At 36.5% G+C, this 25457-nt stretch overlaps 1 protein-coding gene across 4 annotated transcripts in view; it reads left to right on the top strand.

The window, feature by feature from the left end:
• DUS2 (dihydrouridine synthase 2) overlaps positions 1-25457 on the top strand; it is a 26089-nt gene extending 632 nt beyond the window's left edge. The window contains exons 1-16 of one of the 4 annotated variants that reach the window (XM_075433577.1): positions 13-79; positions 464-603; positions 3612-3657; positions 5154-5245; positions 6180-6223; positions 7026-7086; positions 9218-9265; positions 12509-12574; positions 15950-16020; positions 16486-16572; positions 18910-19078; positions 20012-20133; positions 21562-21705; positions 22922-23009; positions 23660-23733; positions 24973-25457. In XM_075433577.1, the coding sequence (XP_075289692.1) occupies positions 22-79; positions 464-603; positions 3612-3657; positions 5154-5245; positions 6180-6223; positions 7026-7086; positions 9218-9265; positions 12509-12574; positions 15950-16020; positions 16486-16572; positions 18910-19078; positions 20012-20133; positions 21562-21705; positions 22922-23009; positions 23660-23733; positions 24973-25207 (1545 nt within the window). In that variant the 5' untranslated portion in view covers positions 13-21 and the 3' untranslated portion in view covers positions 25208-25457. The other 3 variants (XM_075433578.1, XM_075433580.1, XM_075433579.1) reach the window with 3 other exon arrangements.

The raw sequence follows: 25457 nt of genomic DNA, 5'->3' as shown, positions 1-25457 counted from the left end.
ACGTGGCGGCGGCGCTGCCCGATGACGCGGCGAAGGGGCGGTTCTCCCCGCCCCGCCCCCGCAGTGCCACGCGAGGAGGGTGAGTGCTGCGGGGGCCGGTGGCAGCGGCCCCTTCACGTTCGCCTCTTGAGGTGGCGGCTGAGCTGCCCGCCGTGCCGTGCCCCGTGGGAGCGAACGCGGTCCTGGCCCGGCGCCCCCCGCTCCCTGAGCTCCCTCACGGGGGAAGGCGCGCGGGCGGCGGGGAGCTCCCCCCGGCCCTGAGCTCCCTCACGGCTCCACGCCGCCGGCGCCGGGGGAGTCAGCGGTGCGGCAGCCGGCCTGCCAGCTGCAAGGAGCCCCGTCAGGTTTGACAGGGGCACACGCTCCCCACCGCCCCCCCACCCTTCCCGCCGAAGTAAGGTTCTGGGCGTTGACGGGTAGGAAAGGGTATTCTGCAGCTGTCCCCCTCGATTTTCTCTTTCAGGTGGTGTCGCGACAGGAATGACGGTGAACACGCCGCTGTGCTTTGGAGGAAAGACGATCCTGGCTCCAATGGTGCGAGTGGGAACGTTGCCCATGCGTCTTCTTGCGCTGGACTATGGTGCTGATATCGTGTACTGTGAGGTACGACGGCTGAGCAGATGAGGCGGTCTTATCTGATAATTTTATTACTAATAAAAGTACAAATAGACTTTGTTTATTGTAGGATTTTTTTCGTTTTACATGTATTTTTCATTAGAAAAATGGGGAAAGGAAAATCTTTATGGCTTAAGACATTTCCCTTTGAGCAGTCCTCAAGTTATGGCAAACCCATATTTTAAGACTGGTCAATAATTTGAATTCATTTAGCCAAACCACTCACTATAACTATTTCCTCACCTTCTACTGTGTTTTGGTTTTTGTTGGGTTTTGGGAGTATTTTTTTTTTGTTTTTTTGAGTAGAGTCATAATATTGAGGGAAGTCTTAGACTGACCTGCCCTCTCACCTGGCTAGCTCTGCTGTGCTAACCCAGAGCATCTATATGTATGTGTATATATATATATATATATACACATACATACACACACTCACAGCACTGCTGTCCTCCTTGCTTAACCACTTTTCTGAAAGCTGCCTGAAGCAGAGGCTCCAGTTTGCTGCCGATATTATTGGTGGGACTGCTCTGTAACTTAAGGTAGTTAGTCTGTCCAGTAACTGTCCTTGCTGTTACATTACATCAGTACTCCCACTTTCCCCTTCAGTGCTATTATCAACTCGTCTCAAATGTAGGCACTGGTACAAGTTACATGACTCAGCCAAGATTTAATAAAAAAAATCAGTAGGAAGTTTAACATAATGTAGACATCGCTTAAATACTGGCTTTCCTGGAGAATGTTTGATCTGTACCAGTAGAACAGACTGAAACAAACTGTCAGATTGGTTGTTGATGATGTTCTCCAGGAATCCTCACAGCACTCCTCTTGTGAGCAAGCTCACTGCCCTTTTTGAGGGTAGATAAAGATTTGTTTTCAGAGAGACAATATGTGGTTTTTACCTTGGCCTCATCTTTTGTCTCTAGTTGTGTCAGTTACATGTGAAACAATAATTATTGCTGCATCATGCAGAAAAAAATCTTAGAATTCAGTAGAATAGTTACTGCTGTCTGTTAGAAAATTGGGAGTAACGAGGTGGTTTTGTTCTTTGACAAACAATAATTAACAGTTTCCCAGTTTATGAATCATGACCTCTCTGGTTTACATGAGATTAAGTGAGAATATGTAATTTTTTCGTTCTCTGAGGGGCTGACTGTACATGGTATTTAGAGAAGAGTCGCAAGCATGGAGTTACAGATTCAAAAAATCTTAAACACTGAAAGAGTGTCAGACTTCAGATAGCCTTTGTACTTTACAGGTGTGTCTTATACTTCTTAGTAGTAGCAAAGAACCTTGTTACTGAGCAGCTACTGGATTTCGCTACATAGAGATTTGACAGGACCATTGTACAAGAAGTTAGTAACATAGAAATTGGTGGGTTTAAAAAAAAAACCAACAAAAAACAAAACCACATCCAAAACACAGAACAAACCACACACATAAAGGTATTGCTTTGCTTAAAGCTGAAGTCACAAGGTGTGAAAAGTTATTTAATCCAGCACTGTAAACTGTGCAGCTAAAGCAGTTTTTCCTTTGCACACACTTTTTGTCACAATTCTAGAGAAACAGTTACCTCAAAACAAGAGGCCCTCAAAGTTGCTTAACAAGTTTTGTTACATAAACAACCAAAACTTGTAGTGTGAAATTTATTCCCGTAGTCAAAAACCTGTTGTATTTTTGAGGTGACATGAGGAAAACTAAGGTCTCCTACATTGTGTTCCCCCCAGGCCCAACACTGCTGTTGAGAGACAAGAGAGTTAAGATGCCTTTGACACAGACTAGAGTTTGCAGTTAAGTATCTGTCTTAATAGGTTTTGTCAGAGAAACGATTGTTTTCTTAAGAACTGTCAAGATAGTATAAAATAGAACAGTTGTTTTAGGCGATTATACTGCAGTTGTTCAGCAACAGCACAAATAACTGCATTTTTGTAATTTTATTTCTGTATAGTAAAGCTTCATTTTCTGATTTATCCGTTTTCCAATCCTTCCCCCCCCAAGCAATTCCCTCAACATTTTAGAACTCAAAGCTGTTACAGAACTTAAAGTGAACAGTACCTAATGAGTAACATTAGTTAAAAGCTTAGATTAAAAGCACTACTCATAAAACCTATGATAAATACAAGAAGACTGAGATTAGCCTAATCCCTTACCTCTAAATCAGTAGATTTTTAATTTATTTACTAAAAGAGTTTATAATAGACTAAACTTCTTCAGGTAACTAACACTATAGCGTGGTGGGTTTTTGTCTTAATTTATATAGCAGTTCAATTAACACCTGCTTATTTATTTCAGCAGCTAACAAGTTATATTGACTCAAGCTGTAGCCCTTTGTCAATTAAAGGCAGTCAGTTTGTCCGGAAGCTCAGCTATAATCAAGTTGATGGGATACATGTGAGAAAATGGCTTATATGGTGTCCTTAATAGATTGAATTGTGTTGGTCTGTAGTGAAGTTCTATGTCTAGTATGTAGATTAAAGTTTTGGATTTCTTCTTAAAGGTAAGCTACAAATTCTAGACAAACGATGACTGTATATTAGGTTCTCCAGTAAAGGTCAACACCAAGCTTTGTTTTGTCTTTTAACGAATGTAGAAAACTGTTAAAGCTCAGGATTAAGGTAAAGAAGCTTTAAAGCCTAATACTGCTGGTTTATTCTATATGCTTGGCTAGTACAAATCTACATTGATTCTTGAGGTGGTCTGTTGTTATAGCATCAAGTTATCTTCCCCTTCCGCTCTAGGGAGTTCATTCTGCTTTGTTTCCGGCTTGCTAGATAGGTATTTGAACAAAATGGTTTTTCTAGAACTATGTAAACATATTCTTATGTTCATATGTTCTATTCATGTTTTGTAATGTAAGTTGAGCATGTTGTATTGTTAAACTAGTTCGTATTTTTTTCTATATTTGGTATCTTTTGTTGTTTAATAAACAGGGCAACTGTTTAGAGCTGGGTGGCTTAACCAGTTCAACTCACTGAGATATTTTTATTTCTTCTTCTCAGGAGCTGATTGACATAAAGATGCTGCAGTGTAAGAGGGTTATAAATGGCAAGTATAGTGTTTCTTTTGTTAATATTTGTAAGCATTCTTTTTTCTGGGTAAGAGAAAAAATAATTATTTCTCTTAAGTAATTTAATAGTGATTACAAGATATTGGTACATGTACTTTCTCTAAACCGTGTGTAGGGACTTGTGAAATGCTACCTTACAACTGCCTGCTGCTCTACAGTTTCAGACTTTCAGTTTCCCTTCTTAAGAAATTTCAATAGTTCAGTTAGTGTCCCTCAGGAAAAACATAAATATTTTTGGAGGATAAGGGGGCTACTGTATTAGTAACTGACACTTTGTTACTTTTTAGGGCCTGGACACAAGTTCTTTCTCCATCAATGACTTAGTTTATTACAAAGATTTGAGGAGTTTTCTGTTAAACTTTGATAGAGACCAAGTCGCTGGGTGTGCAGGTATAGGCCTTCTAAAGTGAAAGATTTTATGATTTTAGCTCCTGGAATTATGTCTTTCTCTGCTAATGTTTCAGCATTATGCTTCCTAGCGGCAGGTGAAAGAAACTAGTAGCTGGAATAGACACTGCAGTAAAGTTCCAGTGCCTTGCTTAAAATTTTAAAGCTTTTAGTTTTATGTGCGTTAAAAAGACAAGTAATAAAACCGTAATTAACAGATAAACTCCTCAATTCTGTATCTACATACTGGCTTCAGCCTCTCTACTGCCTTCATATGTTATTATAATAAAGAATAAATAGTAAAAAACTCTCACTTTGTCTTGGGTTTTTTGGTGTTGGGTTTTTTTTCAGAAATTTTAAGTGTGTATGTCCTAATATAAAATATAATTTCCTAAGCAAAACTACTAATATTAGTTACAAAGCCTTTTAATTTTTGAAGAAAAGTTTGATAGTGTCCAAGAAAACAAATTCATTTGGACTGCAGTAGAGACAGTTTCCAATCAGGAGTTTTTATAAATGTTAACTGTTTGTGACGTTATAATACAGATGCCTTTTAGTCTACTGCAATAAGGAAGCAAGACATACAAGATCTCACCATTTCTATCATTTTTTTATTTACTTGAGGTCCATGGGCTAGATTTGGCCTAACATAATTTTCAGAGACAAGTTCTTAAGAAGATATCTTTGAGACCTCCCCAGCTGAGTGGCATGAGAAGCAGTAATTTGTAGTGTCCCTGTTGGGGAACAGAAGTCCCCTACAAATCTACTTTCCACTCCTGTCCCTTCCCAAAATGGTAGCGTTATGTTCATTGTGACTGATTCATCATTAGACTTGTTCTGATGCTGATGCTTGCCCAAGAAACAGGCAGGGTGGGGGTGATTAGGGAGTGCTATGGGAGGGAAACAGCAATGTGCAAGAAATGTACTGCAAGGATATACAGGAGGTAGGGTGCTACTAGTTCTGCTGTTCATGAAAGACTTACCTGGTAGCATTTAATTTGTATACAAGTTATATAGTCTCATGATTTCCTTTATGATTACATTTGTATATCATTTTTGTCTGTTTTATCTGTTCCATTTGATATAGAAGTACTTGAAACGGTGGACTTCGTTGCACCTAATGAAAGAGTTGTTTTCAGAACTTGTGAAAGGGAGAGGCACAATGTTGTCTTCCAAATGGTAAGAAACCAGCTGCAGGTACTCTTCTGATAACAAAACGGCCACACAAGGTAGCGTAAGTAACGTTAATCTAAGTCTAAAGCAGCTCTCCGTATTGCAGACTTACCAATTTCTTGACGCTTTGGATGGATGTAAAATTTCACACCCAAATGTGTTACAGAATTTCTAATCTGTTGATACACATGCAGTCAAGATGCTACATTATAAGCTCTCCATACGGCTGTCTTCAGAAGAGGAGATTAAGATTAATTCCATGCTCTGTGACAGCAGCTTGTTTTTGTAGTAGATATCTTTGATATATTTCCAAACGTATAGGTACCAAAAATTAAATTATGCTGATGTTTGATCACGTGTCGAAGTTTTGTACTGTTCAGTAAGCAGTCTCTCTGGAAGGACTGAAAGAAATGGCATTGTTTAGTGTAGGTAAGAGGATTAGTGTGTGCATTAACATTGTACAAATGGATTAAAGGCTTCTGGAGAGAAAAACATAGTGATTTCTTCTTTGAGACTACTCTGTGTAGGACAAGATATGGTGGGGGTTGGAGGGAGGGAGAAATGTGGACTGTATTAGATATTGGAAAAGACATTTTTCAGTGGTAATGATAGCCCTGGAATAGGTTGTTATTAGTGGAGTTTAAGAGCATAATAAATAAATATCCAATGGTGGTGGGCTAAGAACATTTGATACCACTGTAGGTGAAGAGGGTGGACAGACCTCTCCAGACCCCTTTTTGCATCACCTTTTGTCATTCAATGACTGAGTACATGCTTTAGCTAAATGTTTTAGCTATTTGTTGTGCCGTGAATAGGTCGCTCTCAGTTCGTACTAAATGTTTAGAGCAAATGTAGTTATACACATATGCAAGTGAGTACATTTTTTTAAAATTAATTTTATGATATTTTATAATTACAAATACTTTTGTTTTACTAACAGGGTTCAGCAGATGCTGAAAGAGCCCTGGCAGTAGCTAAGCTTGTGTAAGTAGTCTTCTCTCACACACTTCCCACTTTGGGTTTGTTCAGGGTTTTTTGTTCAGAGGAATTATCATGGAAGACAACTTTTTATGATTGAGGGGATCAAGGTAGGCCTTGATAGGACCAAGAAAAGTTCTGTAGGAGCTGCACAGTAAAGTATAGCATCTCAAAAGGCCTGTGGTATAATGGTGCAACTACAAATTCTGTTTAAAATAACTCTTGCTCAAAACAGCAGCTGCCTTAGTTCTATACTAGGATTCATGGCTTTTTGCTAGTGCAGTAAGTGTGTCCTTGATCTCTCCAATATGAAATTTTCCAAGGTATTCCACAGCTGCAAGTAAGAACAATATGCCTGAAAATATCTCCTACTGTTTGTGGTTTGAAGCCCCCAACAAAGTATTAGGCACTGTCTCAAACCTTTTCAAAAAGTGTTTTTAAGTCTCCATTTTAAATAGATGGAAATTTCAATAGCACTTGCTTCAGTTACAATGGTGAATTTAGTGGTGGATATACTTATATATACTTACTCTTTTATAAACATATTTAGAGTGAGTATTTTCAGCTTTTGTACAGCACTAGTCATTGAAACCTGTGGCCAGACTGATCTTCAGATGGCCATTAAAATAAGTACGCAACTTACGTAAGTGAGAAACTAAAAATTCAGAATTTCAAATAAAAACTTAACCTTAAATTCTCATTTGAGCCCTAATGACGATGTTACAGGTTTCCTGGAAAGATGTCTATTTCCTGAATCATGTTGTAATATGCTGACAGACATTTTGGTTGTTTCTGTCCTCTCTTTCAGAGAGAGTGATGTAGCTGGCATTGATGTCAACATGGGATGCCCAAAAGAATATTCTACTAAGGCAAGTGGATTTTGATTACTCTTATATAAGCGTTTTCTTTCTTAGAGGGGTGAAGTGCAGAATATATGTTCTAATTTTCTGGGTTGAATAAATGCAAACAGTAAAGTTTTTATGAAGATAAACCTGAGTTTATTGTTTTGCAATAAACAAAAGAGCCTCGAAGGTGTCATAGACCTAATACAGTAAAATAACCTAGTTGTTAGCACTGTTAAGCCAGTTAAAGTATCAACGAATTAGACCATGGAGCTCCGTTTTGTTATCAGATGTTCATGCAGAATAGATAAGAGAAATTTTGCACTTTCTGTTGAAGAAAAAGAACTTTGACTTAGAACACTTAAACCTTCATTCCAGGGAAGAAGCCTGGCTGTTGCATATAAACTTTCACTCCTCTGGTCTTTGTGTTATTGGCATTTTTAGAATTTGGAGCAAGTTCTCTGTAATGTGAAACCGTAATGCTTCATCCTTTAAACAGAAAAAGCAATATATCCACATAGGCAGTACTTTCACTTCCTAATTCTGTGTTACCTGTCTTTACATCTGTAAGATATTTACTGGCCTTTTACTAAAGCAAGAGCACAAAAGTAAATGGTAACTTGATCTGCCCTAATTCCTAGTATCCTCCTAGCTTTTGTAGAGCTTATGTATTTTTCTGTTGTCAAACTAAGTTGCTTGTGGACCAAATGAAATTATTTTTTTTTTCCCTCTCCCCTTAGAAAAAAAAAATAGAATTCTGTGGCAGCTTGTGTCTGGTGCATGAATACGTGGCTGGTTGAGATATCTGGTGCCTGAAAGCAGCGTTGTTAGGACAGGGCATAGTAAAGGCCAAAGCTGACAATGCTGAACATGCCCGTACCTTGCATGATACCATGACATTGTACAGACTGTACTCCACATGAGTATATCATCCTCCTTTCTCAGTTCTTCAGCCAAGAGAAAATAATGCTTTGTCTAAGTGGATTTATTTTGGATTTATCTGACAATGGTCGATGTACCAGGTGATGGTGCAAGAAAGGCAAAGGATGGATCGATCTATAGGGGGATTTTGTGATTCCATGGTTCTTAGTTTTGTAGGTTGGCTTGCACTCTGTGAATAATTGCTTAAATCCTTCTAATATATTGCATCTAACTTGTGAATAATTTTACCCGCATACATTTCTAGGTTTTTTTCTGGTTTAATCCCACTAACTTTTCTTGTTTCAATGTTAACTTATGAAAATGACAAGGTAAGTGAGGTATGGTGACAATAAATATTTCACATTATTTTAAATGCAGATTTTAATTTCCCCTGTTCTGGATACTTTTGGTTTACGTATTTAGGCAATTCCACTGTTTTTCTGCCACATGGCTTTTGAGATAAAGTCTTATTATCAAGGAACTGTAGTCATGTTGAGGACTTGTCATTAAATTCATAATGGTCTGATGATATTTCCAGTAATGTTTTCTTTAGCCTTTATTACTTTCTTCTGTATTGTAAGTAGTTACATGGAATACTAATTCATCCTTCCACAGAATCATAATTAAGAATAAAACACCCTGTACTAGGATGAAAGATCAAAAATTCAAATGCTGGTGATAGTTATTCTCTGTCACTAGTTCTGAGTCAAAAAAGTTCATAGACTTTTGAACTTATTTATGTTTGCCTGTTGGCCTCTAGATCTATGTATGCAGATGAGATAGTGCAGAAACAACAGCTAAACTATTAAATTGTTAAAGTGTTCATGACTTGTGTTCAGTAGAACCACCTGATTTGACTTAGCCTGTTTTTCTAAAGGTAGTGTGTAGACAGGAACTATTGACATCAAGACCTCTCAAACATGGTGTGTAATGAGTAGAAACCAGATGATTACGGTTGCTAAAAATGGCTTTTTGAAACCCTGTCTGCTCCACAAAGTAATGGGAGCACGTTGGTGCCCTGAATTACTGCTTAATTATTCTGACACAGTTCTAGGAAATGTTTCACCAAAGTGTTCACTAATGCTTCTGCATTTTAGATTTTTGCCATTTTCTCTTTTTTTTTTTTTTTTTTTTCTTAATATAGCATTGTACTTTTGCTGTGGTCTGCTATTAGGAAGAATAATTGAGTTGAAAAATGTGTTTGCCTATTGTGTAACAGTTTCTGTATTTTTCCCAGGGAGGTATGGGAGCAGCACTGCTGTCTGATCCTGACAAAATAGAGTCTGTAAGTATCACCTTGTGAGTTTTGAACTGCCCCGAGAGGTACTATGTAGTGTGCTCTACTGGGAGCAGAGATTAATGCACATAAGACAAATTTCTGAAAGCTAGAGTGGAATTATCAGTTTTTAATACTGAAATGAAGGTTATGGATAAATATTCCTGGTATAGTTCTCCTTGTCTTTGGACTATAAAACTGCTACCTTCTTCCTTTTCAGTGTTAAAACTTTCACAGTTCGGCACTGTATTTGCGGAGGGAGGAGTTTTATGTGCATATGCATGTAAATCTATACAAAAACCTAATTGATCCAGTATGAAAAAGGTTGATATGTATGTGTGCATTTATGTGTGTATATATATTTTTTATATATAAAACCCTGTATGAACCTATATGAAAAAGGTAATATATACATCTATCTATATGTAGTACAGATGGATAGGCAATATGTTTGTGTTTTTTTATATATATTTGTATTCTTAAGGACTTCTAAGCTTCCTGAGATTAAACAGAGTCCAGACATTGCTCTGGGTTGCCAGGAATGTTCTTAGCATGTGGGCTTTTTCTTTCTGTTTAAAGACCTGCTTCTTCATAGTTCAGATGAGTTGACTGTGAACTTTGTCTTTCTTCCCCTGAGCTTTTAGTTGCTCATTGTCTATTCCTTCAGAGTTCTTGAGGGCAATTCTAGTTTACAGTTCACCCCTCAGTAATGACTGAATCACAGTACATAGTGGCAAATGTTTCAAGGTAGTTATTGTTTATTTCTTGTACTATCAAAAGTACGCAGATCTGGACAAAATAAAAATACCGAAAACATTGCTCTGCCTTTTTCCATGTGGCTTTTGAGTGGTTTTGTTCTCAGGGTTCTTTGATGTAGGTCAGGCTTTTGAAGAGACCAGATTCTCTTCGCTCATCTGCATGGCTCTATTTCTGAATGATAGCCACTCTCTTTCTGATACCTGTGGTTAATGCCTTTTCCTTCTGTCTAAAATGGAGTCATTTCATGAGAGATTTCTTTTGTAAATCCTTCCTCTTACTGTGATAACACCGTTCAGCTTTGTAGGCTAGTAGGACTTCTACAGTTTCAACAAGCTGATTGTTTGCTTAGTTACTATTCTTTGTAAGCTCAGACATGAAAACAGGTTGTTCTGCGTCATTTATTTCATTCTCTGGGGAGGTGCCATTAGGAGGGCATGTTGTCAAAGCTATAACCATGATGGGGCGTTAGCCTTTTGCAAAGTGTAAGAATCTCTTTGTAAGTAGAGCCAGTGTTCACCAAGCTGTACAAACTGACCATTCAGCAACTGGAAGCATTGTTAATTGTGCCAAAGCAAGAGTTTAAATGGAATAGACTGGACCTGTTACTCCTTCTTTCATTACCTGATGGGAAAAGCAAAAGTACAAGTGATCCAGTCTTGATCTCAGAAGGTTTTTAGAGAAGCTTAATATCAGTCTCAATTTCTTAAAAGAATCGGCTAAGTGTTGTTATCTGCAGAAAGTCAGCTAACAATAGAGGCAACAGAACTGGAACCAGAACCATGTTTTTTGAGGCCTATGTGGTGTTCCATGAACTATGTAAGGTGGGTGATACAATGCAGAATTAAATAGTAATTTATGAAGCATGAGGTGATGAAGGCTGAAAGAAAAAATTTTAGGAGTGGAAATTGAGAGGAAAATATTTAGCCGGCTAGAAGTAAACCTGGCAAAAACTGTTCTCCTAGGAGAGACAGTTGTAAACATGATTACTACCAGCTGCCCTTCACCTCTACAACCATTTCATTTCATTTTGATCTTCAGAAGCGTGGGAAACTTGATGTTCAAAAATTTGAAATTGTTCTTTTCAATTTAGGATGTTAATAGGCAGAAAAATCTTAGGCATGAAAGTTGCTCTTAGCCCTTAAAGGGATACCTAAACTTATAGCCTGAAAAAGACATCTGAAATTAGAGTTCAAATCAAGCTTTCCATATGATTAAAAACTTAAGACTTGCTTATTGGTGCTATTGTAAGAAAAATATTATAGTGATGATGTTTTGAAAATTATGTCATTTCGGTTGGATTTAGATGCAAAAAATAATACAAATTAAAAATACTGAAGAGGCGGGGTTTTTTTGATAATTTCCTTGGATCTTACTGTTTGAGACAACATTGCTGAGGAAAAATTTGAATAGACAGTGCAGGATAGCACTAATTACTTGCCAGCTGTTCTAAGTATAAGAACTTGTGAGTTCTAGCTGTAACAACTCATTTCTGTATTGGGAACCTAATAAGTGCAATAACAGTAAACAAAATTCAGGTTTCATAGTATGCACAACTCTGAAAGAAATAATTTCCCTGCAATTCCATCCATTTTATACAAGGGAAGCGTACTCAGAATAACATGCATGATAGTATGTCAAAAAACAATTGAAAACAAAGTATTTTTCTAATAATAGTCAGGATCAGCTGGTTTCCACTCTAGAGAGCTATTGTATTTCTTGTACCACTTATTCTATAGTCATACAGTGATTTCAATATGTATAGGTCATTACGTGTCCCTTTTAAGTATGGTCTGTTGGACTTAAATTCAGCTTGTGAAAAGCAGATTCTTTCCATAGCTCAGTTTTTAAATGGTTAAACTAACAACTGCTTGTTTGTCTGCTTATTCTGAGTTTGTTGAAATGAATGAAATGTGCTTTGCTTAACAGTGTGGAATTCAGTTTACAATTTTTGTTTTCTTTTAGAAAATTCAATGATGTTGTCACTTGATATTTTCCTCTAATTTTTTTCCAATTTGTAAGGCTTTCTTCTCTTTAAAAAAAAAAAAAGGTCTCTTTTTAGGGAGCACCGACATTTAGTTTTCATAAGAAACTCACAACTTGAGTATAAGAAGACTGTGAAAACAGTTGCATGAAAACGAAAAACTTTTGTGCTTTATTTTGAAATGATCAGAGTTTACTGGTCACCTCGTATGAAGAGCGATGTTAAAACTCCAGCAACAGTTAATTGCTCTGTAAAAATCTGTTTAAAATCAAAAAAGAAGTGGAAATAAAAATCGCTTATACTAGAAATAGGTTTGCATATCTATCGGATAAAATTATATACTCAATTACAGACTGTGTGTGTCTGTCTAGCGTGTAAGATCCTTTATGGAGGAACAGTAAATAGTGTTATGGTGTTCTAATATCTTTGTGTCTTTAAGAGAGAAGGGAGGAGAGCTTTATTACTGTCACAGTTGTGATCATGTTTTTTTCTCTTACTTTTTTTTTTTCCAGATACTGACGACTCTCGTTAAAGGAATTTGCAAACCAGTAACCTGCAAAATCCGCATTTTGCCATCAGTAAGAACATAAATCATTATGCTAAAGTGTTTAATTGTTGTTTAATTCTGTGATTTAAAATCAACTGGAATATATGGCATTCTAATATATTAGCATTTTAGACCTATTATTGTGAAATAACACTTGGAATTACTGTTTCTGTAATTTCTGTTTGGGATGCTGTCATGACTGAAAGGATTATCTGACCTGTGGGTGTATAGAGATCATGACTGTGGATTCGTCAGATTCCATAATACACAAGGACACAGAGGCTTTTATCCTCTAAATTCCTGAACTTTTCTTACAGATTACCACAAATACCACAAAAATCACCATACCAAATATACCTATGATTAATAAAGCAAGATATAGGTATATGTGTCTCAAGCTATTACAAATTATTAGTATTAACAATCAGTAGTGTAACAGCAATGATTAATATGGCAGCAATCAATTGTAGCAGCAATCAATAGCAGCAAAGTAGGTATATGCTAATACAGGTTACTACAAACTTATCATTGGTGAAGCAAACTCGTAAATAATACAACAGCAGATATACTTATGATAGATTACTTATATGCGTATATATATGTGTGTGTGTTCATAGTAACCATACCGGTATCATGTGCATTAGATCCCAGAAGGGGACCAAACCATCCCAGCAGTAGGAAGACAAACTGAACCAACCCCTAAAGTAGGTCCAGAGGGGGACTGATAAAATAACAGACAGAGACTCACTCCAAAGATGATCCATGTCGTGGAGTTTGGAGTCAGCCAGGCATCTCTGGTAAGGGTCCCAGATCTTGTAGAAAGTTCATGCGGAGAGTTCAACCTGTTCAGGAAAAGGAAAAGTATGTGCAGCGTGAGAAGCTCTCGGAGAGAGAGAAGCTGCATTTTGGATAAAAATAGTCATTTATGTCATGGAGACACAAGAGGGTGTAGGACATCACTGCTTGAGCAGCCAATAGATGCTGTTAATTCATTTTTTCACCTGGGGCAGCCAATAGATGATTGTTTTCTGTTCTTTCAGATGATTTTTTATTTTTTCCAGACTGTTTTTATGTTCTTGCAGTTAGAACAGCCAATGGCAGTTACAGATTCCTTCTTTCTCAGGATGTTTTTCCTTTTTCCAGACCATTTTTTACCTTTTCATGTCATAAGCTGCTGATACGGTTCTTGGTTTTGCACTGATTGATGGTATCTCAGGATGTTGCTGGTTTCTAGGTACCCAGTTGCAACTATCAGGGGTACTTCTGGTTCACAGGCCTGTTTCCCAGGCTAGCTGTTTTCAGGCTGACAGGCATTTTCTCTTTCAGTATTTTTCAGGAGACATTTTCCTCTGTTCAGTATTTTTCGCCTTTCTGGCTGCTCACATCTGATGCCAAACTATGTTTCTCTTCTCTGATATAAAAAGTCAAGAAAATATAAAGATTAGATGTCTACACATGGTCTTATTCCGTTGAACTCCAAATGTGGATACTTCTATTGAAAAAGTATTTTAGTCCTGTTTCTTGTAACCCACTGAGTTAATCTCAGAGCTTTTGCGGGTGGATAAGTACTAAATGAAAACAAAAAGGGAAAATGCACTCTTATTTTAGAAGACAACTGTCAAGTGTGGAATTGATGGAGAGTAATATCATGTGTATATAAGCACAGCACGATGAACTTTGAATTTCTTGACAGGCTGCTTGAAGTTTAAACATCAGGAGGGGAAGACCAAGTCCTAATGTTACTTCTCCAACTTCCAGCATTCATATTAATAATGAAGATTTCACTAATGAAATTGTGTTTATAAAGGAAACTGCATGTGCTCTATAAGCTACTCATATTCTGTACTGCAGGGAAATTTTGCATTACTTGACTCCTGTACATGCAATGGCCGAAATAAATACTACAAATAAGTGAATTAAAAAACAACTTCTGCAGCCTTTTTAGAAACTCTTTGGTAGACTGAAGTGGTGAAATTGCTAGCTTATATGAAAAGGTTCACAATCTTCCCTCTCAGAAGCAACATCTTCATTGCAATTGGAATGACTTTTTTCTGGATAGGTTCTTGGGTACAATCATTCGTGTCAAAGAAATTGTGGTAAGACAGTTACATTGCTAAAGCTGTTGCATTTTGTTTTGTCAGTGTTCTTCTAAAATTTAACTGTTAAGAATGTAGTGAAAATACATAGGTCGTTCTTGTTTTACAGCTGGTGTAGTTTCTTACTGGAATTTTTTTTTTTAATTGAATTCCCTACATATTTTCAAACTTCCGGGAGATTAGATGCCTTCTCTTTTAATGACTGATTATTTTGCAGATGTGTATTTAATTACCCACCTAGATACTGTGATTGCATATGACCTGGATAGATATTTCTGTAGATGGGCGAGCTGTAACTGAGCTAGCTATTATTCAAAAGTCATTTATGTGTGCACTTGAAATGATTAGATGAACAAATGAAGCCTGTGTGAAAAGAATTGGTAACTCTTTGTAAGATCATCTTGGTTTCGAAGTACTGAAATGTTAAATCAGAGAACTGGCACCTCTCCTTTTCATTTTCTACAAGTATCCTAGAGCGTCTTCCTTTTTGTTTCAAGTTGCTTTTATAACATGTCATCCATGAGAACAGCAGATTAACTTCTGTCTCTGTCTGCCAGCTGGTATATGTTGCATTTTTCAAAGACTGGATGTGCTATTTTTGTGATGAGCCACAGATCGTTTTCCAGCTTTTGAAAAGAAAATTTGGCCATATCTTTTTTCATTTTCCTTTTCCCCAAAGCTGTATAAGACAGGCTAATCCAGCAGTGTGCCAAACTACTTTCTGCCATTTAGCAGCATCTTACCTCTTGGAAGATATACTGGGATCTTCCCCTTTTTCCCCTATATCTTTTGATTCACTGGTCACATACATATAACATTAGAATTTTTTAGATACTAGTTGACTTTTTTTTAAGACACTTCTGAAAGGGATATTTGTAGATGTGTGATTGGATGTTACATTGATTTCAGAATGCACCCTCTTATTAAGATGTTTTTTATTTACTGTTTTGAGAGTAGCTGTTAGAGAGGACTTGCTCATCAAGTGTTTTGTATCATTTTCAAACGACAGTCTAAAAAGCTGTTAGAGAATGTTCTATTACAGAGTATTGTGTTACCTGGTTTGAGAAAGCATGTGATCTGTAGTTTCAAGGAAGTGTTGAAAATGGATTCGTATTTTTGCCATAATATGTAGTTCTTTAATTGAAGTATGCATTAAATAGTTATGCATGTTGGGAGTTACTGTTGAAATACAGGAATCATATCCTTCTTGATGAAAGAAAATACTTTCAATATTTGTTTGTACAATGATCACCTGATAGTTATTCCTTTTTCTTTGAACTAATATCATGTCATTCTCTCTTATCCTTCAGGTTGAGGATACAGTGAATCTGGTAAAGAGAATAGAAAAAACTGGTATTGCTGCCATTGCAGTCCATGGGAGGTAAATCGATTTTAGGCAAGAGACTTAGATTTGTTAGTTTGCTGGTGAGTGTAGTACAGTAAGATTTGACTAGAGCATACGCGACATGTGATACGTGGTTCTGATTTCAGCTGTTAACTAAACTGATGTTGTAGAAAACTGGGCCAGTAATTAGAGAATTGAACCATTTGCTGCTGTTCTTCTAAAATGTTTATCTCAATGACCAAATAAAACTAAAATTATCTTGTGTACTCTGTAAGAAATACTGCTTATCTGGATATGGAATTACAGTAACAATGTTTTAAAATGTATTTGATATAAAATAGTTCTCTTGCGTTTAAAAAAAAAGGAAAATTACATCAAATATATAAAGTAAATAAACAGAAATAAGAATGTCCCAATAATCCTTGAGTCGCATCTGGTGTGATTCAGATATCTACAAATTCCATAGGAAATCTTTGGTCTTGTCTTTTGTTTGTTGGAAAGGAAGAAGGAGGAGAGGCCTCAACACCCTGTCCATTGTGATGTGATCAAAGCCATATCTGAAGCAGTCTCCATTCCGGTAATAGCGAAGTAAGTTGGACTAATTAGCTCGTTATTGCAAGATACCTGTGCCTAACTTTAGATTTGTAAATGCAGGGAGGAGAGCCATATAGGGCGAATACAATGTTACCTGTTACCAAAGATCAGATCTGAATAGAGGTGGCAGTGACAGAAGTTGGCCGTATGAAATATCACCATAAACTAAAAACCTGAAAAAATCCATATATTTTTCAAAAAGTACTGCTTTTGTGTGTCACAATCTATCCTATGCAAGTTGTTTCTGATTGTTTCTAGCAGTTGAATTTTCCGTGCTTTGAAGCCGTGTGCAGTGACTGGTTATAGCCCTGCCACTGCATACCTTACATGTCACCTGTCCCACCACTCAAAAAGTGTTTTATTCTGTGGCCTCACATTTTCCCTGAGACCTCCTTAGTCTCCAGACATACGGACACGATTGCACTGGATCTGTCTGTTTATATTGGTAGATCCTTCAGTAACTCTCTGATAGCAAAACCAGGAACTTAGTCTTAGAAAAGTTTAACTACGAACCAGTAAGTTTTAAGAGCAATTTTGGAAGCAGAGATAATGAAAACTATCAAACTGTCCTGAATTGTATCTCATCTGCCTGACCAATGTCTTCAGATGTTTCACCTCTTTAGAAGTGGCAGTAGAATATTCTTGGCCAGAGAAGCAGTGTCCTTAAAATGAATTTCTTTCTTTACTGATCTTGAGGTTTTCACGAAAAAGCTGCGTCTCTGGAAAGCATGTACTTGGATCAGGAATTTGAGAACTGTTTGCCTGTTCACCTTTCTATTAGAAAATATATTGAAGATCTCAGTTTGTGCTGTTGGAAAACCTGTTTCTGTATTGGACAAAAGAAATATTGTGTGTTGATAATCTTTGCTTATCCACTTTTCAGTGGTTCACCCGCTTTCTAGTTTTCAGAGTAATTTTTTAAACAGTACGTAATTAAAAAATAAAAGCAAAATTCACATTGTGCATTGCTATGAATCCTTTGTTTGCCTAGGTAAAAGATGAGGCTAACAATTTTTCTTGGATTTTATGCGTGTCACAAATGTCAGCTCTGTATGAGTACTTTCTATGATGTAGAAGTGTGCAATTAAGATATAAAAATATCAGCGGTTTATTATTGATAAATTGCTTCTAATTAATCCCTATATCAATTTACTTCTTTGTAAGTGTCCCAATGTGCTGAACCAACCTTAACAATCCTTTTTTATTTTTTTTTTAATAGTTTCTCTGAAAATGGTATGATCTTTGTTTTAAATCCACTTAGTGAAACTTTTCCCTCTCTAAAGAAATGTAAATGTGCAACTTGGAATCCTGCTTATTAAATATATTTGATCTGTGATACTTGGTCCCTGCTGTGCCTTATTCTGGCTAGTATTTTGAGAATTTTAACCACTAGTACCTAAATCTTGGTCAGGAAATATACAGAAATAAATAAAAGCAAGAGTAGACTGGTGCTAAAAAAAAAAAAAGGGGGTGGGCAAGCAAACTTGAATTGATACTATGATTTCTAGAATGGTATTGCGTTTACGGAATAATCTTTCCTAAGTGCAGGAAGCTTGCTTGTGCTGTCTTCACGATGGAAATGTCTGGTTTTAAAGTAATTTGTCGTTCTCTAGTTTTTATTTTAATTTGACAGTATTTTTACTGTTGAAGGTATACAGATCCTATTCTTTATGGGTCAGAAGTGGAACTTTTGTTTTACATATGAAAGATGTTGTGAAGGGAAACTTCGAGGGAAATAAGTGTTTTAAGTGTTCTTTTTGCTTACTAACATGTCTGACTGGCTGACTTGAAAGCAGAGGCAGTACAACAGAGACAGTGCAACCTTCTTTTAAGTGCTTCGTGACTGATCCAGAAGTTCTACTTGTAGTTACTCTCCGTATGTTAGTGCTAGAGAGAAAGTGGATTGATGCTGTCCATACTTAAGTTGTTTTTAGTACCACTGGTGCCTGTGCAGTTGAGGTTACAGAACTGGTGATAGCAAGGTACCATTTTTCAAACATGGAAGTGATTCTTTGAGCCTTATCCATTAAAAACCATGTGAAAGCACACAGTTTGTGTAAAATACAAACTATATTTTTTGTTCATAAAAGCAGTCTTCTATTTTTAAGAGCAGTATGCAGATAATGAAAAAGATTATATATAATGAGTGGTTTAATGAGCCATTGCTAATTAGACTCAGACCTATTCATTCTCTTAGGTTTGAGATAATATCTTAAATAGGCTCTGCCACCATTAATAATGTAATATCACATTGAAAATACAAGGCTATGTTAAAGAACTTGTAACAGCAAATAGCACTTTCATGATTATAACAGTGATGTTAATTTTTAGTGGAGGATCTCATGACTTCATCAAAGAATATACGGACATTGAGACCTTCAGGAAAGCAACAGCTGCCTCATCAGTAATGATAGCTCGTGCTGCCATGTGGAACCCATCTGTCTTCAGAAAAGAGGGCCTTTTCCCCTTGAAGGAAGTCATGCAAGATTACATCAAATATGTATGTTTTTTGGAAGATCTTACTTATAGTTAAGATTGTTTAGAATTGTTAATCCAACTTTTACTACTACTTAACTCCTGTGAATTTCAAAGACTTAGGCTCTGACGATATTTTAACATACTGCATATGATATGAGTCTTGCAAATCAGCCACTGCTTCCTGTTTTATTTTGTTCAGAAAAAATTTATCAGAAATCTGTATTCAGAAAAGTTTTTCCCAGTCATTCTTTCCTTACGTGCCATGCCTTTTAGCCCTAGTTTCTTGGGAACGTTAGTGAGTCTTATAATGCTATCCAAAAATGTCTAGGAATTTCAGAAGCTAATGATATGTAGGCCAACTCTCTTGATGTTGTGCAAATAGCATTGAACAGAAAAGTGAAGGAATATTAAATACTCAGTTGTTGGTAGATTCAGTTTTTCACAAATACTGTCAAGAATTGTTAACAGCAGGGAAGCAAAGGGAATGATTTGCCAATAAAATAATGCTTTATTGTAGTACCATGGCTCCATTAGCTGAGTCATTTATTATATGAAGTTTTATCTATTACTCAAAATACACAATTTTAATGACATAATAAGAAATTAATGGGAAATCTGTGGTTTTTTCTCATGTCGTCAATTCAAATTTTTTTGAGTTTTGGAAATTTGAATTGCTGTTAACTGGTTACTTAAAATATCCCTGCATCGCTAGTCAGTTATGTAAACTGGTCAACTCTTCGTAAGTTTATGAGTAAGTTTAACTTCTGTTCATGAAAGCATGCCAAAATAATCAGATTATACTAGTATTCATGAGTAGTTTTGAATATGTTGTTGAAGACACTGTACATTGTGGTTTGCCTTTCAAAAATTATTTTGAAATTCATCAGGAGATGTGAGCATTGTATAAGATAAATTTGTTTGGTATGTTTTCATATACTTTGTCTGTCTCCTTCAGGCAGTGAGATATGACAATCACTATACCAACACAAAATACTGTTTGTGTCAGATGTTAAGAGAACAGCTGGAAACTGCTCAGGGTAAGAAGCTGCATGCTGCACAGTCCACACAGGAGATCTGGTAAGCATATAGTTCAGAAATAGGAATTGTACTCTCTGTCAGACTTGCAAACAACTTCCCTGTCTGTAGCACTGCCTGGCGTTTCATACCTTCAGAAAAGGCTTAAAAAAAAAAAAAATTCAGTTGAGATGTGGAATAATACACACTGAAATTTGTATTAGAAAGAGTACACATAAACACTGGATGATAGGGGTCTAGTGTAAAACGATTTGGGTTTATGTGCAATGCCTAACAATTCTTTAAGGGCTTACAAAAACTGGTTATGTTCAATTTTGGATGTGTGATGCAATACCAATTTCAAAATTGGCTTAAGCAGTGTGTGTGCATGAGACAGAGGGAGTGCCACTTGAAAATTTAGAAAACCACTTTCTATCAGCAGATTCAAAGTCTGTTAACCCCTGTTCTAAACAGCCTGTTTGATGTCAGGTCACTGAAGAACATTCAATTATTTAAAATGCACTGATGTGTCTTCAGGTAGACATATTACTTAATACTGATGCCTCCTGGTGGTGATGGCATACTGCAGCCGTTCGAGGTTTTTACCTCAGTACCAAAAGCAAGAGAACAGGCTGCTGCATTTCAGACAAAAAAAATGTGCATAGTAATACATAATAAGTTGTCTTCCCGTAGAAGCATCAATTAGCATTATTCAGCTCCATTGCTTTTCTACTTAGAGCATTGGAGATGGCTTTGTGGTGAGAATTCATTTTGTCATTGAACAGCCTTATACCAATGAGCATTCTAACAGTCAGAAAGTAGAAGTTTTCTTATGCTGCAAGTTTTATTGTTATCATCCACAGCAAATGAATAGTCTCAGTTTTTCAGAGTAGATGCAGCCTGTTGTGGACCTAAAATTTGAAAGGATTTGAGGCTCTTGCCTTTGATCCAAATCCTAATTGCTTTCTCCCTTGTATTGGGGCTTGTGCATAATACTCTAAAGTCAGAACATCTGAGATTTTGAGGTATTTGGATGTTAGTGTTCATTGCTTATAGTATTTTTAAATACAAAAATTGGAAGAAGAATCCTACTTTTTGCTTATATTGCCCTTGTGGAGCTGATACACCAGAGTTATTCAGTGACCTTCTTTGCTGATTCATCCACCTGCAAGTTATTAATTGAGCTAATAGCTTGAACATTGCAGTACCTGTATTTGTGATTGATTATGCCTGGACTTCCAGGTTGCAAATTGAATATATAGTGCTGTGAATGAGAACATTCTTTTTCTACTTGTAGCTCAACAGTGTCTGATAAGAATTGAAGAAGAGAGAATATAATGTCACTGTGCAGAATATAGCCACACTTCCATGTGGTTCTCTGTATATATGTAGTCTTTTGAACAATTGATTTCTGTACTTACTTTTCTCTATTATAACATGATAAAAAAATTATAAACTGATCTCTAATACAAAGGAATTCTGTTTGAATAGTGAAGTCTTTGAAATGGCCGACTTCTATGAAGAAACAACAGCTATTTTCAAAGCAAAGAAAACATCTTTAGAAGCTGAGACACAAGATGAAGATGACCAAATGGAAGATCCAGATGTAATAAAAATGGCTGTTAGGTTTGACAAGTAAGCATACAAATTAAGTTTTGCACTATCTTGCATCTGTAAATAAAAACTGTGAATTTAACAATGCCTTAACATTTTTTTGAAAATAACAGTTTGCATAACAGTGCTTACTGAGTTAATTTTCGTGAAGCAATTAGTGTACATCATTGCGTAATCACTAGCATCACCACTCTTCCTGTGCTATTTGGATGTTGTAAGATGTTCTCTACTTCCAGGCTTCATGAGACTGCTTAATTCTCTCACTTAACTCCTTAAAAGTTCTGAATTATTTTAAAAAAAATTCAAGCATCTGTACGCAGAAGAATATGAGTATACAAAGATACAGAGTTCAGTTATTTATAGTGAAATTTAACTAAAACACAGTATTTTTTTCTATAAAAAGTCCTACATGAATCTCAGAATACTGTTCAGCAGATAATGCGTTCATCTGCAGTCCTCTAAATGTGTTGCACTTGTAAGGTATTCCTTGAAAAACTAATGCATGGAGTTATGTACAATATTATTTTAAGTAAGTTTTGAGTATAATTTGTGAAGCCTATAGGATTGTTGCTACTTTCCACATTATGCCCATGTTTGCTACTTTTGCTATGTTTGCTATTAAGTCTATCAAACAGATGAAGAAGTGTGTGATATAAAATGATCCTCAAATCCAGTCATAATGCTTTAATATTTACAGGGTATAAATATTATATAATATATTACCTTACTCCCCAGAGACTCAATACAGTGGTTTTACAGTATGTATTTTTTCTGCCAGGTACAAGGGGCTGTAATTCCATGTTAGTAACTGAATCAATGTCTATCTTTCCTACCCTTGTTTATTTGATCATTCTACTGTCTCATAACAGAAGCAGCTTATTTTCTTTCTTCTAGTGTTTAATCGTACATTGTTGCTTATAATAAGCAGTGTCAAACTGTATCTCTGTTCTGTGTCATATATTTAGTTAGAATCTCCTTTCTAGTGTCTTTTCTCAGTTGTGTCACTACAGAATGTGAATGTTTGGGAAGAATTAATAGAAAAGTTTAGATTTTATTTTAGATGTTATGTCAGAGGTATAACTTGAATTTTCTAATAAGGAAGCAGCATTTTTCCTATAATTTGAGCTGTAAAATTAAACTACAAAGAATAATTGATAGAAGTAATATAATAAGCAGTACTAGCTATTTTAAATTAGAACTCTGTACGCAGTTGTTGACCACAAATTTTTCTGTCTAGGCGAGAATATGCACCACAGATTACTCCAAAAATGTATCTTCTGGAATGGTGTAGGAAAGAAAAGCATCCTCAGCCTGTTTATGAAACGGTGAGTCAATGAAAAAAACCTGTTCAAAGCTCTTCCCCTGCCTTGTCTATGAAATTAGCTGTTTTAGGACTCCAGGTAGTGAGAAACTTTGCTTCCCAGTCTGCCATAGCTCTTGAGTAAACAGCTTCAGAAATGGTAACACACACATGTATGAAAATAGTAGCTTATTTTATTAGAAAATAAAAATTTAAGTCAGACCTTCAGTCTGGTTTTGATTCATATATGAAATAGGTTGCTGTAACTACAGGTCATTACACAGGAGTCCATGACTGACGCTTTTCGTGCTTCTCTGAAATAAAGAATTTGGATTCAGAATGTTGTCTTTGTTGTTGCACACTGTTACAGGTAGGAGCTATATTGGACAGGAGCAACTGTTTGGTTAGATGGTGGTGTTATCTGTGGTGGTGTTGGTTTTGTTTTTTTTTTTGTAAAGCAAAAACATTTGCGGTTTGGACCACTTCCTCTTATTTTAAAATCTTAAATATGCACGGTTAAATTTGTGGTGCGATTACAGTGTTTTTAAAGGTGTTACTTGACTGTGGTGTAAAGACAAGAGTAACAAGGAACTTTGACAATGTTGTTCTGTAAATGACATGACTGTTTTTGACACACACCCCCCCCCCCCCCCTTTTAATTCTTTTTTTCTCCAGGTTCAAAGACCGCTGGATAGATTATTCTGTTCAGTAGTTACAGTAGCTGAGCAAAAATACAGATCAACTCTGTGGTAAGCTATCCAGTTTTTTTTGTGCCTGTATCGTAATTGCTACTGAAATGTTGCTTAAAACTTGCAGTGAAAGGGTACTCCAGTTTATTCCAGTTGACTTTTATCAAAGTCAACTAAAAGCTACCTGCTAAAGCTACCACTGGGAGGAAGAAAGGATTAAAAATGTCTGAGAATTGAATATGACAAGATGAAGTAAGATTTAGCATAAGCAAGTAAACCATTCCAGATTTTAATTTACTGAGTACAATAGTCCACAAATTCTATTGGAAGGGGAGCAAATAGGGGACCTGGTTCAAATGCGTCTGTGAAGAGTTCAGAAACCAAGCAAGGGAGGCAGAGGGGAGCATTGGAGGAGGTAGTGTCTTCAGCTGCTACAGCAGATCCATTCTCAGTAACAAGTCAGGATTAAGTGTCTGTATACAGTGAAGCAGAGGATGGTTTAGTGGCTTCTCAGAGATCACAGTTCGTCAACAGTTACATCCAGGGTTGCTCTAAAGTTTCATAATGGCATTTTATACAGTCGTCTATTAATACTGGTGTTGACTTCGGGCATTTGCACCGAAGTTGAACTTGATTTAACTGCAAAGCTAGAGGTCAGTATTGAACATTTTAAAGAGGACAAATGCACACAACAATTACTGAATGTTTGCAGCATTCCTGTCCAGAGACTTCAGGAAGTTAAGCTCAGCTGATACAAAACTTTGAGAAGAAAATGTTTTCAAATATTGAATTTCATTAATGTGTAATCTGCAGTCCTTCTTGGAAATGACAGAATTTGTGTTATTATGGAATAGCTCCTGCTTTTATCAGCATCAATGGACTTGTACACCTACCAGAGTTTCTATTTGGGCCTGAGTGTCTTTCAAGAAAGTGATCCTTCAAAACTCAATTAGTTTTGTTCAGTGATCATATTTGTAAAAGTTAACTTTCTGAGGATTGCAGCCACTTGGGCCAAACGCATGTTGACTTCATACGTTTGAAATGAAGAGTGTTGAGACACAAGACCTGATAGAAACAGATTTTATAGGAATATTACATCAGTAGTCATGCATCAACATTGACACTTAGCAAGATTCAGATAATTTCTGGAACTGACTTATTTTGCTCTTCTGCTGTGAGATGACTACAAATGGTGTTTATTTCATGATGTTGCATCAGAGACAGGAAATTGATTGTCTTTTGTCAGTGTAGATACTTCAGTTTCTACTTTTACCTGTGCTCTGTCTGCTTGCTCTTCAGGGACAAGTCAAAGAAACTAGCAGAACAGGCTGCAGCTATTGTGTGTCTGAGAACATTGGGTGTCCCAGAGGGAAAGCTGTGTGAGGGAGAAAATCAGCTGATTAACAAACGCAAGAGGGAAGACCAAGAGCGCTTGAATAACAGAGACCACGGAGATCTTGCCGAGCCTTCCCATAAAAAAGCTAATTTTATTGAAGGAACTTCTGACTTGAATGTGCCTAAGATGCCACGATAGCGTGGAAATTAGAGGTTTCAGGCCTATGCAGCTACAAATTAGCTGCTATTTGTATATCTTGCTGTTCATGTTTCATTTGGATTCTCTTGGAGACAGATAAACTCCCCAGTTGTGAAAAAAGCCAATGAGATGTTTACTGTTCAGCACTCACTGTCCCTATGGTGCCTTTCAGACAGGATCAATTAGCAACTTGATTTTAAAGAACGTTGAGAAGATCATCCCAAATAATAAATTTTTTTAAAATATCAGA

The sequence above is a fragment of the Opisthocomus hoazin genome, chromosome 12, assembly GCF_030867145.1.
Source record: "Opisthocomus hoazin isolate bOpiHoa1 chromosome 12, bOpiHoa1.hap1, whole genome shotgun sequence".
NCBI lineage: Eukaryota > Metazoa > Chordata > Aves > Opisthocomiformes > Opisthocomidae > Opisthocomus > Opisthocomus hoazin.
Note: the sequence above shows the minus strand (reverse complement) of the source record. Positions and strands in the feature narration are given on the sequence as shown.